The 12957-nt window shown below is 40.7% G+C and overlaps 1 protein-coding gene across 1 annotated transcript in view; it reads left to right on the top strand.

Annotated features, from left to right (window-relative positions):
- Positions 1 to 12957, top strand: part of MYO10 (myosin X) — a 72148-nt gene that overhangs the window by 17571 nt on the left and 41620 nt on the right. The window contains exons 13-14 of the mRNA XM_041475881.1: positions 319 to 427; positions 3193 to 3273. Coding sequence (XP_041331815.1) covers positions 319 to 427; positions 3193 to 3273 — 190 coding nt within the window. The remainder of the gene's footprint in view (positions 1 to 318; positions 428 to 3192; positions 3274 to 12957) is intronic.

The following is a 12957-nucleotide window of genomic DNA, read 5'->3' as shown; positions in this document are numbered from 1 at the left end:
TGCAGTCAGCTGCAATTTTGTTTGAGTGAAATGCAGTAAAGCCTCCAGGACTTCACACTTCATTTCCCTAATGATGTGTTTGGAATTGAGAAGAAAGAACCTCCTGGTTTTGTTGTTTTGGGGTTTTTTTCTCCCCTGGATAAATTTTGCAAAGTCAAAATCTACTGTTTATTAAAGATTGTGGAAAAAATCAATAAGCATGTTTTTGATGGTGGAGCTTCTCGCTAAGAGACAGTGCTTTCTTTGCATTCTACAGTGGTGAACCTCATAGTCTGTTAAGATACACTTCAGAAATACTATCTTTCTTTTCCATTTCAGTCTTGATTTCATCTATGATCTGTTTGAACACGTTTCAAGTCGCAACAATCAGGACACTCTTAAATGTGGAAGCAAGCATCGAAAGCCTACTGTCAGTCTGCAGTTCAAGGTTTGTTAATGTGTCATCTCTGCTCTGTAGCTAATCAGTGACAGACAGACCCTGCTCAGTAAGGAGCAGGTGCAGATCAAGAAAAGCAAAACTCTAGCATGAAAACATTGCTGTCTCTTCTATGACACTGCCCTTGCTAATTAATTGATTGACTGTCCCGGCTAGCTTCAAGTAGACACTAACCTTTCCATCACACCATCCCCACAAATCTCCTGTTGCATTCCCTACTTGCCTATTTGTTCTTATTTTAAAGCTCATCTGTGAAGTCGGTCTCTCTTGTCCTGATTTGTCTTTATAATCTAAATACAGCCACAAAATCCCACAAAGCCTTACAGCAGTGCCTGTATGCTGAGAAAAATAAGTGCTGAATAAATACCTCATTAAGGTGTTGCCTTGCTTTAACTTAAAGTTTGGAAGGCATTTTTGTTAAACACCTTTTTATGAGGCTTTATAGCCTCTCATCAAAAATGGCACCAAATTGAAATCTAGCATAAAGTCTATCTGCAAATTATTTAAAAGGGAAAGATTGGCATGAAACATCTCCTAAATTGCATGAGTACAAGTCTGGATTAGTTGCCTTTCATTTTGTTTGAATTAATATACATTTGCAGAGTTCATTCACTTTTTTTAAAGAAGAGCAGACTCAAACCCCTTAAGGGCAGATTTTATCCTAATAGACTATTGCTATAAATGTTGGACAGAACAGCAAGGAGTGTATGCTGGGGCACACACAATGTCTTTTATTAAAAAACTGATGTATTTTCAGGACAGCTTGCTTTGTGCTACCATAACTCATCTCAGAAGTATCCATTTCTTGTCATGAGATGGTGTTATTTGTTGGTTTTCTGGGGTAGCTGAAGGTACTGTTTCCACTTGGTTAATTCTATATATGCAAAATAGACCTTTAAAATGTTAACCTTACAAAAACAGACCATATTTTTTCACTCATTTGGCAAGGTAGAACAAAGTGTAGTAGTCCTTCTGTTCTCTGTCAGGGGATCTGGAGAACACAAGAGCAATAAAACATGAAATCAAAACATTATTGCCTCTTATCTAATGCTGCAGTAAGTGACCATTAACCAGCTGGGCTGCTTTACAAGATGTTGACTTTCACATCATGCCTTCCCCAGAGAATTAGGTTGGGTGTTTTTTACGTGTTTTAAAGCCTTACAGGGATTAGTCCATCTTATTTCAACTGAAGATAAGAACTTTGCCTTCACAGTTTTATTCTCATGATAAATTGGTTGACTCTTCTTTTCATTTGATGACCTGCCTAATGCAGGCCTGGGGGTGCATGCAGAATAGCAGAGTTTAGATACCATCTGTTTCAGCCTGTTGATTACCAGCGCAAGCTCCAGATTAGCTCATCACCTGACAGAGACTTAAAGGCTTGCAGCACTGTGCAGAATCTGGCTGGCTGTACCACAGGTGAAAGTGAAAATAGTTTAAATCATTTTTGTTTAGACTAACCAACTTTTCCAATCTGTGAGTGGGAGCCTGGGATGAGAGAATTGTGCACAGATGTAAGGTTCACATGGGTTTAATATGACTGAAACCTGTACTTTTTCAGAGCTGTAAATATTTATCTTTACACAAAGATTTTCATATTTGTATGTTCTGTTTAATATTTGCTGCCCAGCTCTCTGGTCCTTTGCAAAGGCAAGCAAACCAAGAACTACCATTTATGTTCCCAGTTATTTCGCTGTTTCCTCACTTTGCCGTGCACCAGCTCCTGTGCACAGCCATAACTCTGCCTGCTGCCTTTTTCACTGCATGTTCAATCACCAAGTAAGTGCTTGGTCTGCAGATTAAACCAAGAATTTGTTATAACAGACTGACACTGACAGTTTTGCTCCAAGACATATGGCAGGACACACAGTGTTGCTCCTTTAAAATGTGCACTTGCTGTCTCCTTGTCAGCCTTCTCTGTATTCTCTCTGCTGCCTGGCACAAAGTGCCACCTTTGAGGGGAGTAACTTTACCATTGCTGACTTTGTGGGTTCTTCAGAGCCTGAGCTCCTCTCCTGTACCATCATTTGTACCTCTGCAAAGTAAATGCAAGACTTCAGTTTAGAAAGGTTCATCATACTTAATGATACAGAATGAGGCAAGTTGGAATGAGATACGGAATGATGGCTCAGATGGGAAAGGGGCGGATGCGTAATTAAAGTAATAATCATAAAAGGACTGAGGGATTTTATGATTTTTATCTTCAGGCTGAGGTTCAGACAACTGATAGTCTAATGTGCATTGGATCATTCGGAGTTCTAAAGCTAGGAAAAAACTTGTCTTCAGGGAAGATGGAAAATCTGTGGGTTGAGGTGGTTGAAATGAAAACAGGGAATGTGAGTTGGTGGATTTTGCCACAGACCCCTTATCCTTCCTTTTGACTTGCTCAAGGTTAGCTGTTTGGGAATGTGGATCCTAAGTCTTAAGCAGTCATCTGAAAGATCCCCGAAACAATAATTTGGTGTTTCCTTACGAACAGTTTTGTTCATATCAATCTGTGAATCTTGTTCATTGTTAAACGGTGATGCCAGTTTTGATCAGAAGAGGCAGTGGGAGAAGGGAACACACACGTATTGACCCCATCCCTTTGGAAGCAGGAGCTCCTAGGGTGCAGTAACTTCTGGCGTGCACCACTAGGTGTTGCAGTTAGATGCTGTCTGCAGCGTGCTGAGCTGCAGGAGCTCTTGTCTGGGCTTATGTTGCTTGTACAAAAATCCAGCTTGTGAGCTACTATCTTCTCTCTACCTGTGTTTCAGGAATCACTTCATTCTTTAATGGCGACACTGAGTTCTTCAAACCCTTTCTTTGTTCGGTGCATCAAACCCAACGTGCAGAAGGTAAGATTTTAAATGGTGTCCATCTTTTCTGTGCATCTCAGGCCTAATCTTTTGCTGCCTGTCTGGTTATTTACCACTTTTTGAAGCAGAGGGTAGCATTCTTCAATGATTTTGTGGAAGGCTTTCAAGGGGAAGGCACTAGGAAGGGCTTTTGAATTTTTTTTTTTTTTTGCACATGGATTATGTACCTCTTTAATAGTCATTGCCCACAACTCTGATAAATGACTGGCTGTAAGGAAGGTTATAAACAGAAGGTAGAAGGCTGCACTTTTTGTGTGACAACTCTGTGAGAGCCTTGTTAGGGAGAAAATATCAAAATTGCAAAGTCTGTTTTGTTTTAGGTCACAAGAGGCAGTGATTCAGATGTGTATAGAAAAACTGGTGTGAATGACTCTGTTGTCAGACTCTTGGTCTTTCAATTTACGAAAATACCTAGAATTGTATGTGCTGGATGTTTTGTTCTGTTTCAGATTTCTGTTTTTAAAATAGGCTTGGAGACTAAGGCTTACAATATCAATTTTTCTTTTGAGTTACAGATAATGAAAGGCAGTGTCAAGATTTGCCTAAATATGTTGGAGGGCTCTCTAGAAATGAAGTGGTAATGGTACAGTAGTCATTTAAATTAGTATTGTTAGCCTGGTTCTGGTATCCTGGGGTTTTTCACATCTGTTTTGGGCATAATAGATTGTTATTCAGGCATGATCTGCTTTTGTCAAAAATACAACAGCCAGAAGTGCTAGTGAATCTGATTTATGGTTTTCACATGGCAACTCAGAGATTGGTGACTTTACTATAAATCCATACTTACATGTTCCATTTTTCTGGGCTGCCTAGGTAATCAGGATACTAACAAAGCAGATGTGTGGATTTCTTTGTAGGTTTTTATGCCACCTGGACAGTACATTCTTGACTTGACATGTTTTCATTTGCTGGCTGTTCTGCTATTTGTGATGTGCCAAATAACATGCAGATTTTGGGCACCTTAGCAAGAGGGAGCAGCCTGGAAGAAAATAAAAACAACTTTCTGTGTCTTGAGGTGTTTGAGAGGTGCTCTGAGGTGTGAAGCCACCCAGGTGGCTGAACCCATGTGGATGACAGAGCCCAGGCCAGTAGCTGGGATTTGTGAGCTTGCATGTTTAGCAAAGTCCCTGATCACAGAAGAAAGGCAGTTTTGAAAAGCTTGTCTGCTTCCCTTCACTTGTTTCTGTCTGGAAGCCCCATGACCCTTAAACAGAAGGATTTCAGTAACAAACTCTCAGGTTTCCCTTATCTGTCTTTTCATACCTGACTAATAATGCTCATCTGCACAGTAGCAAAGGTACAAGGATTTGCTGTGATTGATGCAAGAACCAGGCACTTGTTGCATTTCCATAACAAGGAAAACACCGAGTTCCCACTCCTATGTTCCTTGTTCTTCCAGTCTTTTCCCACTTAATCTTGCTTCATCCCTGACAATTTTGGCGTGTTACTGTATCTGCACATGTAATTTACTACCACTAAAACACAGTTATCACAGAATTAGCAGCTGTGCAAGGAGAAGCGTGAGACAGTCTCTGGGGACCACCTCTAACTGCAGGAGTGCATGCAGGAACAGATTGGGAAATTTCTGTAGACAAACCGTTTCAATGTACATGTAAAATCTCACTGAAATCTTATGCAAAAATGGTTGTACTTTTTTCCATTTTTTCCATTTGCCTTTGTTTGACTGAAAATTTGACTTGAATTTACTTAATGGCTTTACTAAATAAGAAATACTGTTTGAAGAACACGAGTCAAGTGTCACAGAGCTTCTCTTTTGTAGCTGATTCAGTAGAAGACTTGACTGCAAATGAGGAGGACAACCATATATAATGCTTGTCAATGGCATTCTTCATTCAGGGAAGTGTCACCAAAATGCACTGTTGGGAGTTTTGCCTGCTGTATGTTGCTCTGTCCCCCACTCCCTGGTGAACAGACACAGTAATTTTTAGTGCTGACCTCATGAGATTGGCGGTGTCTCTCCTTCTGCAGCAGTGCAGGTACTGGAGCAGGCACAAAAACAGCACTTGGCTGCTGTGTACCTTTGCTGGATTTGTGGGTGCACATCCCATTGAGCAGTTTGCAGTTTATCCTCTCATACATCCTCATGTCACTTCTTTTCAGTTAGACAAAGGAAAATAAGGTGACTCAGTTTGCTGTGAACCAGCATGGCTCAGAGACACGGGAGCTGTGCATGGACTACCAGGGATTGCCTAACTCACTGTGCAGGGCTGGTTAGGAAAAAAAAAGTGCTTGAAAGATTCGGATGAGCTACTGAAGTGGAGTAAACTTGGATCAAAAGCAAGTAAAGGTCTTCACTGAGCATTTTCCTCTGTGTTTTCCCTCGGCAGTCATGGTGATATGGAAAGATAAATGTCACTCGGAAGGTACTTGAACAGGGCTTGCCAAATACCTAAGTATGTGGAAGAAAGGGGTGTTTTACTGTTTTTTTGAAATACACAGCATTAAAGGAGAGTTGGACCAGGGAGATTCATCAAGGAGAGAGCTGAAATTGTCTTACTGGGGGCAAAGCCTCTCCATCTATTTGTTCCTCTCTGGACTGGATACAAATAGGGGACACACCTGTTGGTGAACATCCTTTGTAACTGGAGGGGAGGAGCTGGGGGAGCTCAAGTGTGTTTGAATTCTGTAGGTGAATGAAGTTAAGCAAATAGAAGTCAAATTCAAGCCTATGAAAAGCAGAATGTATAGCAAGCTACTTTCTCTGCTGTTCTAGATATTGAAGCGTATTCATGTTGGTACCAGATGTGATAATTTACAGTAATTATTTCATTGTTTTAATTTTTCTAAAGTTCAGTTTTTAAGTATATTGCAGTGGCAGGCAAAAACAATTCAGCTTAAGCAGTAAACCACTGAACATTTACATATGAAAGCAAGTTCTACACTCATTAGTGCAATTTCCTAAAGGGAGTGCGTGGAGTGTGTGACCTTTTGTCACAAGACATTTCGGCAGGCAGGCCTCAGACAGAAGGACAGAGGACCCATTAATCTTTGGGAGACCCCAGAACAATCAGGGTATCTGTTTTCACAATTTCCAATCTGTTCTGAACTATCCATAACATGGAAACTTTTCCACTTGGTATGCTTAATGAGTGTTTTCTGCTAATGAAGTGTCTTTCTCCTCAGCTCTCCTTATCTTCACTGCAGCTGGCAGAACTATGTATCATTTCATCCCTTTGAACTTTAGCACATCTTTCTCTCTTTTTTGGTTTCATGTTTCTTTTTCTGTCTCCTGTTTTATTTGATAATGATTCCTCCCTGCAACCTTGCCTTTTCTGATCTCTTTCTCCTTTTCTTCGTGTGCTTTAAATTAAAAACAAACACCACTACAAAAAAAGCCAACAACAAAACCAAACCAACAAGAAAAAAAAAAAAGGCTGTATTTTTAAAAGAATCTGCAGCCATTACTAAAATCATCAGCTGAGTGTTCTTCCAGCTTGCTGCTATTAATAAGTTGCTAAGCCTTGGTGCTATTCAGGAGACAGATCAGAGTAAATTTAAGATCTAAACTTCCTATTCAAGCAGTTTCAGAGGCAGAAGTTTTCCTATTGCCCAGAAGCAGCCAGCCTTGTGCAGCTTGGCTCAAGTGCTTTCTCAGGTTCCCTTTTCTATTTAGGCTATTTCTTGAAAATACATTGGCATAATCTCCAGTGGCATGATACTGGTATAATCATAGCAAGTGGCCCCACCTCCAGCATCTGCAGGGCCTCAGCTGTTCTGGTCTCTCAAAACCTCAGTTATTACAGCTTGTTTTTATAATCCCCTGTTCTTGAGACTTGAACAGGTTCAGATGTGGCCATTCTCTCCTGCACATAAATAGATGCATGCACTTCTCTTTGGTTACAGATCTAAGGCCAGTTTGGTCCTGATAGACAAAATTCTGGCTTAATTGTAGTTCACATGAAGTATTTGATGTAGACAAAAATTTCACTTTTTAAATTGTTTTTATAGAAAACTTGTGTTGATATGTGCCACCAGGCAACAGGATTGCAGGGTTCCCTACTCATGTCTGTCTGCTCATTTATTGTCTCCTTCCTCTGTTGTAGTGATGGTCTTGTCACTGTCAAGATAAAAGCTGCCGTCTCTCAGACCTTGTGATCTCTAAAGGGACAATTCTGTTTCTCTTCAGGTTTTTATATTAACTTTTTTTTTAATCTTAAAATTTAATTAGTTTGGGTAAATAAGTGAGACAAAATTAAACCTGTATTGTAAAGCTACTGCAGGGTAGGGGCTACAGGGAGCAACAGGAAAAATGAAACTGGTAATACCTTAGCAGTTCAAAGGAAGACTGGTCAAAAAAAGTCTGTAATAAATTCTATGAGGTCTACTGCTCTTAGAGTCCTATCATGCTCCATATTCATTCTGGGAAAATTAGTATCAAGGCAATAAGATTGTTAACATTGCTTCTGGGGACAGAGCCATTTGAAGGGATCAAGGTATGGCTATTGGCACCTGCAGTGTACTTTGAGGCATAGGTCATTAATGACCATGAGACACCCTGGAATAGCAAGCAGTTTGTCCTCTAATATGAAATAAGATACAAACCTATTTTGCTTGGCGCCTGAATTAAAATTGTGTTCTTAAAATAGCCCTGAATCATTACAAATGTAAGTTTAGCATGATACCAGCCTAAACACCAGGTAGAAGTACAGCTCAGGAATGCAGTGCAAAGGAACAGTGATAGCAGAGCTTGACCCCGTCTGCAAGGGTGATTGTGTGCAGGGTGTAGAGCAGGTACAAGTGCAGTAGGTGAGCTGGTTGTCAAGCTGGAATTGCAGTGTTGTCATATTGAGATTCAACTGTATGAAATACTGAGTTTGCCTTCTAGGGAGTTGGGGTTTTTTTGGGTTTGTTTGTTTTTTTGTTTTTTTTGTTTTTTTCAGAAATATGGATAAGAAGAGTGCAAGTCTAATGGTACTGCATTGGGAAGAGCACTGACACATAACCTTGAAAGATTCAGGGAGAGAAACTCTGAACTTCAAGGGTATTCTACTGTATCTGAAGCACAGGATTGCTAAGCATCTGGATAACTTTACTTTCAGAAGTCTTTATTTTAAAAAATTATCCTTAATAAGGTGCTCTAGTTCCAAACTTCTATGCCCATGGAGTTGTATACCAAGCATTTGCTTTATACAGTGACATTCAGCAGACTCTGGGTCTCCTTACAGGGGAGCAGATGCCTTTGTGGGTTTTTTAAGATGCTGAGCCCAGCAGTTAAAAGCTAAAAAAGTGTTAGGCCCTAAATGGAGGTGTCTGTATGGTTTACTCAGTTGCTAAGCCCTGAGGTAGCTCTACTGCAGCATAGCTGCAGTGGTGTCTGGTACTGGGAGCTAGCAGATCATGGGGTAAATTTGACTTGCTGTCCATAAGGAAAAGGTAATAGATAGCCTGGTCACATTAATAGTTACTCTGTCATACTTTGAAAGTAGAGGAAATAGCTAATGTAGCCCAGGTGGAGCTGCTGAGTGTGTGTGGGGCTGTCTGTAGAAAGTTAAGGTCTAGCAGTACTCATTTACAGCTGTATAAGGGGCTCATATATTAGAGATCCTTATTGCCTTTTTTAAAAATCTGTCTTTAATCTCAGTTGTTCTCAATAAATACTTGCTTTAAGAAAGCTTTCTGGCTGACCAATTACTGCTGTCATTGCTTCTGGAGGCAGCAGAGCCACAGGCTGTGAGCACAGATTGCTTTTGCTTGGGCAGCTTGGGTCAGACTCAGGGAGCTGCTGCTCAGGCTCATCATTTGGGAGAAGAGCAACTGTTTCCCAAAAACACAGCATGTTGGCCTGATCTCGCAGGTCAACAATTGCAAACTATTTATTCTCCTTACCCTTTAACTAGCTCATGAGGCTTTATTATTCATAAGCAGGAAGGCGCAGTCGGAAGGTGTGGTGTCGTGCCTGGCCAACGCCACTTAATTCAGCTGCCTGGATCTTATCGCCTTGGGTTTTGCAGAATTACATAGCTTCCAATCAAGACTTGTGGAGTATGTCCCAGCTGCATCATTTTCTGACACATCACTTGAGTAATTAGGTCAGGCGCTAGAGGACTCATTCCTTAGGTAAAAGTGGTAAGGAGAGTGGGTGTGAGGAAAGCAATCGCTCCTGCTTGCAGTGCTGGCAGTAATGTAACGTGAATCTGAATCCCTGTCTGAAAGAGCAAGGTGTTTCATGCTATATGTAAGCCATGCCTCTCTTCAGTGTCCTCTCTGAAAGATCACTCCCATCACTGCTGTGGTGCAGCCTCTTGGTTATGCTGCCACTGGGTTGTCCCTTTGTCCCCATCTCAGACTATCCCTGCTTGCTGGGCTGAAGTAGGTCATTCCACTCTCCGGGCAGTCACCCAGACAAGGCATGTTCTTCTTCTTCATCAAGGTTTGTTGTTTGCTAAGCAGGGCTGACGAGGCGTTCCTTTGCTAAGTGTATTAGGGTTTGTCTTTCAGTGACCGTGGTTAAGGGGTTTAAAATTGAGCTGTTCAAGGCTAGGGACAGAGAGCTGAGATGGGATGCTGCAGGCAAGGGAGCAGACACTGTGCTGTAAAGGTTGCACCCAGCTCCAGGCAGAGCAGGCAAACAAGAGTTTTGCTTGTTTTGCAGCATGTACCATTTGGTAGGACTCTGTCCACAAGTGGTAGGAGCAATTTCTGGATCTTGGATAGTAACTGTGGCAGTATGTAAGCAGGATGGAGGGACACGTGGGGAGCAATTGCTGCTTTGGGAGGGACTTAGATAGGGATGGCCCAGATGGCAAAGTATCAGAACAATTCTGTGGGAAAATCAAATGCCCAGGAATGGGATATTTTTAATGTATAATGTTTGCTGTGTAGTTCAGTGTAATAGCTGGAAGTGAGAAAGATTTTGACTGCTTCAGCAATTGATCTGCCAGCAGCAGAGGATCTTACTGCCTGCAGCTGACTTCAGGCACTACAATAATTCTTGTGTAATTCTTGTGCCACCTGATGGATTTTTTTGTGGCTTATGAATTCCTTTATATGTGGCTATGTGGCATAAATAGGCAGTCGTGGAACTGCAACTACTGATCCAAAGTCTGAAGTTTTTGCTTTTTATAAATACCAGCAAAGAACTTGGCTTTTCTTCCTTCTTGTGTGCTCTACCAAGCATTTGAATTGCAAACATTGTCATGCAAATGCATGCGTTGAAAAACTGTGTACTTCATCAAGCTCTGGAAGTTTTCTTCTTTAACTACTACAAAAAAAACATAGTCCCCCCCATCTCTAAATGGCAATTTACATTCAAATCCTGTTTGCTGTGTTCTCATGGTAACTACTCGAAGGGAACATGCACAGTCCATGATAAATAGACATCTCTAGAGCTCCAAAAGCATCGCTGGCGTACAGAGCATTGTTCTTTAGCAAAAACTTTAAAGTTCACAAGTCTCTTCCTTGCTAAGCTGTGTCATAGGGCATATTGTGCATTTTATCTCTTAAGGTTTAGGAATTTGTTGGCTGTGAAATATATTTACATTCTTGCTGCCTATAAGGTGAGATTAGCCCTCATGTCCTGTTAGTCAGGAATATCTTCAGTGATTGCTGTAGAGCCAGCCCTCGCTAGGCTTGACTTCCTTTGAGTAGCAGCAGGAATGAATTAAGCAAGTACAGCCAAAGATATCACATGAAAGACTTGAAATACTAGAGCTGAAGAAAGCTCTGTTCTGTGTGTGTCTGTGTGTGTGTGTGTGTGTGTGTGCATAGCTGCAAAAAGAACCTGCTAAAGATTCAGTTTTTCACAATGGACGAACACTGAAGGGAGAAAACGTCTTAAAAGGTAAGGGGTTTAATTCATGCAGGTTTTTAAATTATTTTAGTCTAGCATACTTGAAGCTGCAGTGGACTTGTAGGAACAGTACAGAAAGTACCTGGAGTTTGCCTCAGCAAGCTGTACTGGAAATGTTTCTGAGCTTGTATTTTCTTTTAAAGAGGGTAAATGCATGCAGAATCGAGTTTATGACAAAAGAACTAAATTTACTGGTCTAATCATATTTTCGAACACCAGGAGAGCTTTGCTGCCAAGCAGTCTGCTTTAATAAATCACACTTTGTTTGAAAGTTGAAGGGGTGATTGTTTGCAGAGCTGGGAAAAAGTCGACAAAAGCAGAGCTGTGTGTGGAGATGGGGGAAGACCTCTGTTGTAGTGATGGGCTGCTTTCTGGGGAAAGGTCTTTTCTGTTCATCAGTCCATAGGTGTATATTCAGGAAAACCAGCTATGTGAAGCTAAGAATTATAGTATTCCTGCCATTTGTTAAGGCATAAGGCATGTATTTTTGCATTGTTTGCATGATAAAAAAGTAATACTGGGGAGAAGTGTATTCGGGGTGGGGGGAGTCAAGCAAGGTATCTTCAGAACCCAGAAGTCTCAATTAATTTTGTTTTACTGGAGAAACTTTGATGGGGCACACTTGAAACGGTAATTTTTTTGCCATAGAAATACAGGAAATGGAATATGCCTGGGGAAAAAAAATTACTCCAGTAGTAATAGAAAGGACAGCATAGCAGTTAGTATGTTCTGACCTTCTTTGTTGTGTCAACTCTCCCTTCTGCCCCCACTGAAATAGCCCTCTAACACAGCAGGTAAAATAGTGCTGTTCACCACTGATTGCCTTTGCTTCTGGGATCTGCACTTTGTGCCTTGCTTTCCCACTTAAAGTGCTTGTCTCTGCAAACATTAGAATTCAGCCACAGGGTAGAAAATTAGGATAAAATTGCTTGAGAGAACCTGTTATGAAGGGAATGGGTTTGATCCTGCATCATTGAAGTCTATGGGAGTTTTATTCTGGTCTCAAGAAGTGCAGCCCTAGATTTGCCTTGCAAATCTAGATGGAGGGTACATGATCTGATAAAGTGCCTATGGGACCAGGAAACAGTGTTGCCATAACTTGTAGTTGTTCTTCTCTCACTGATGTTAAAATACGTCCTTTTAAACCCCAAGTGGTAGCAGAGGTGGTAGGTCAAAATGTAGCTGGTTTTGTTGTATGCACATTGGTGATATGTATTCAGTATTTCTTCTGCTAAATCTTCTTAGTTTCAGAAAAGATAAGATTTCTTTTGTTTCTCATTTATTGGCTTATTCAAAAAAAATATATTTATAACCTGTAGCGTAAATCAAAGCTTAACAACAGAGGTTATAATATAAAAAACAGATTAGTGAAAGTTAGAGTGCTGTCCCAGCTATTCAAAGATCTTTGTCAAAGCTACCCTCAGAAGACAAAATCTGTGTGAAGAGAAGTTAATGTTGTTTAAGAGTAGAACTTGGATCAGTTACTAAACCTTTTTCTCTTTGACTGTATCTATCTGTTTACATGCATACTTATATGTGAGTTTTCTTAATTCATTCTCAACAGGATGCAGCAAAGACTTTTGGGGGGAAACCTCACTATGATCCATTTGTAAGGGCTAAGTACACTTAAGAACATCTGGTGCCACCTCATCAGATGAAACATTAAACACAAAATGCTTACTCAAAGAACATCAAAGCGTTTTATCTTTGCTGTCTTACACTCAGAATTTACTGTTTCTGGTGGGTTTAGGCAGTTCATAAACCTCAGAAGCAAGGCAGGTCCATTCCTATCACTGTCCATAGCAGTCACATTGTGGTTTCAGTTGTATGAAGTGGAATGTAGTAGCTGTAAA

The sequence above is a fragment of the Pyrgilauda ruficollis genome, unplaced genomic scaffold (assembly GCF_017590135.1).
Source record: "Pyrgilauda ruficollis isolate IOZ18807 unplaced genomic scaffold, ASM1759013v1 scaffold37, whole genome shotgun sequence".
NCBI lineage: Eukaryota > Metazoa > Chordata > Aves > Passeriformes > Passeridae > Pyrgilauda > Pyrgilauda ruficollis.
This window is presented reverse-complemented; position numbering and strand designations above follow the sequence as displayed.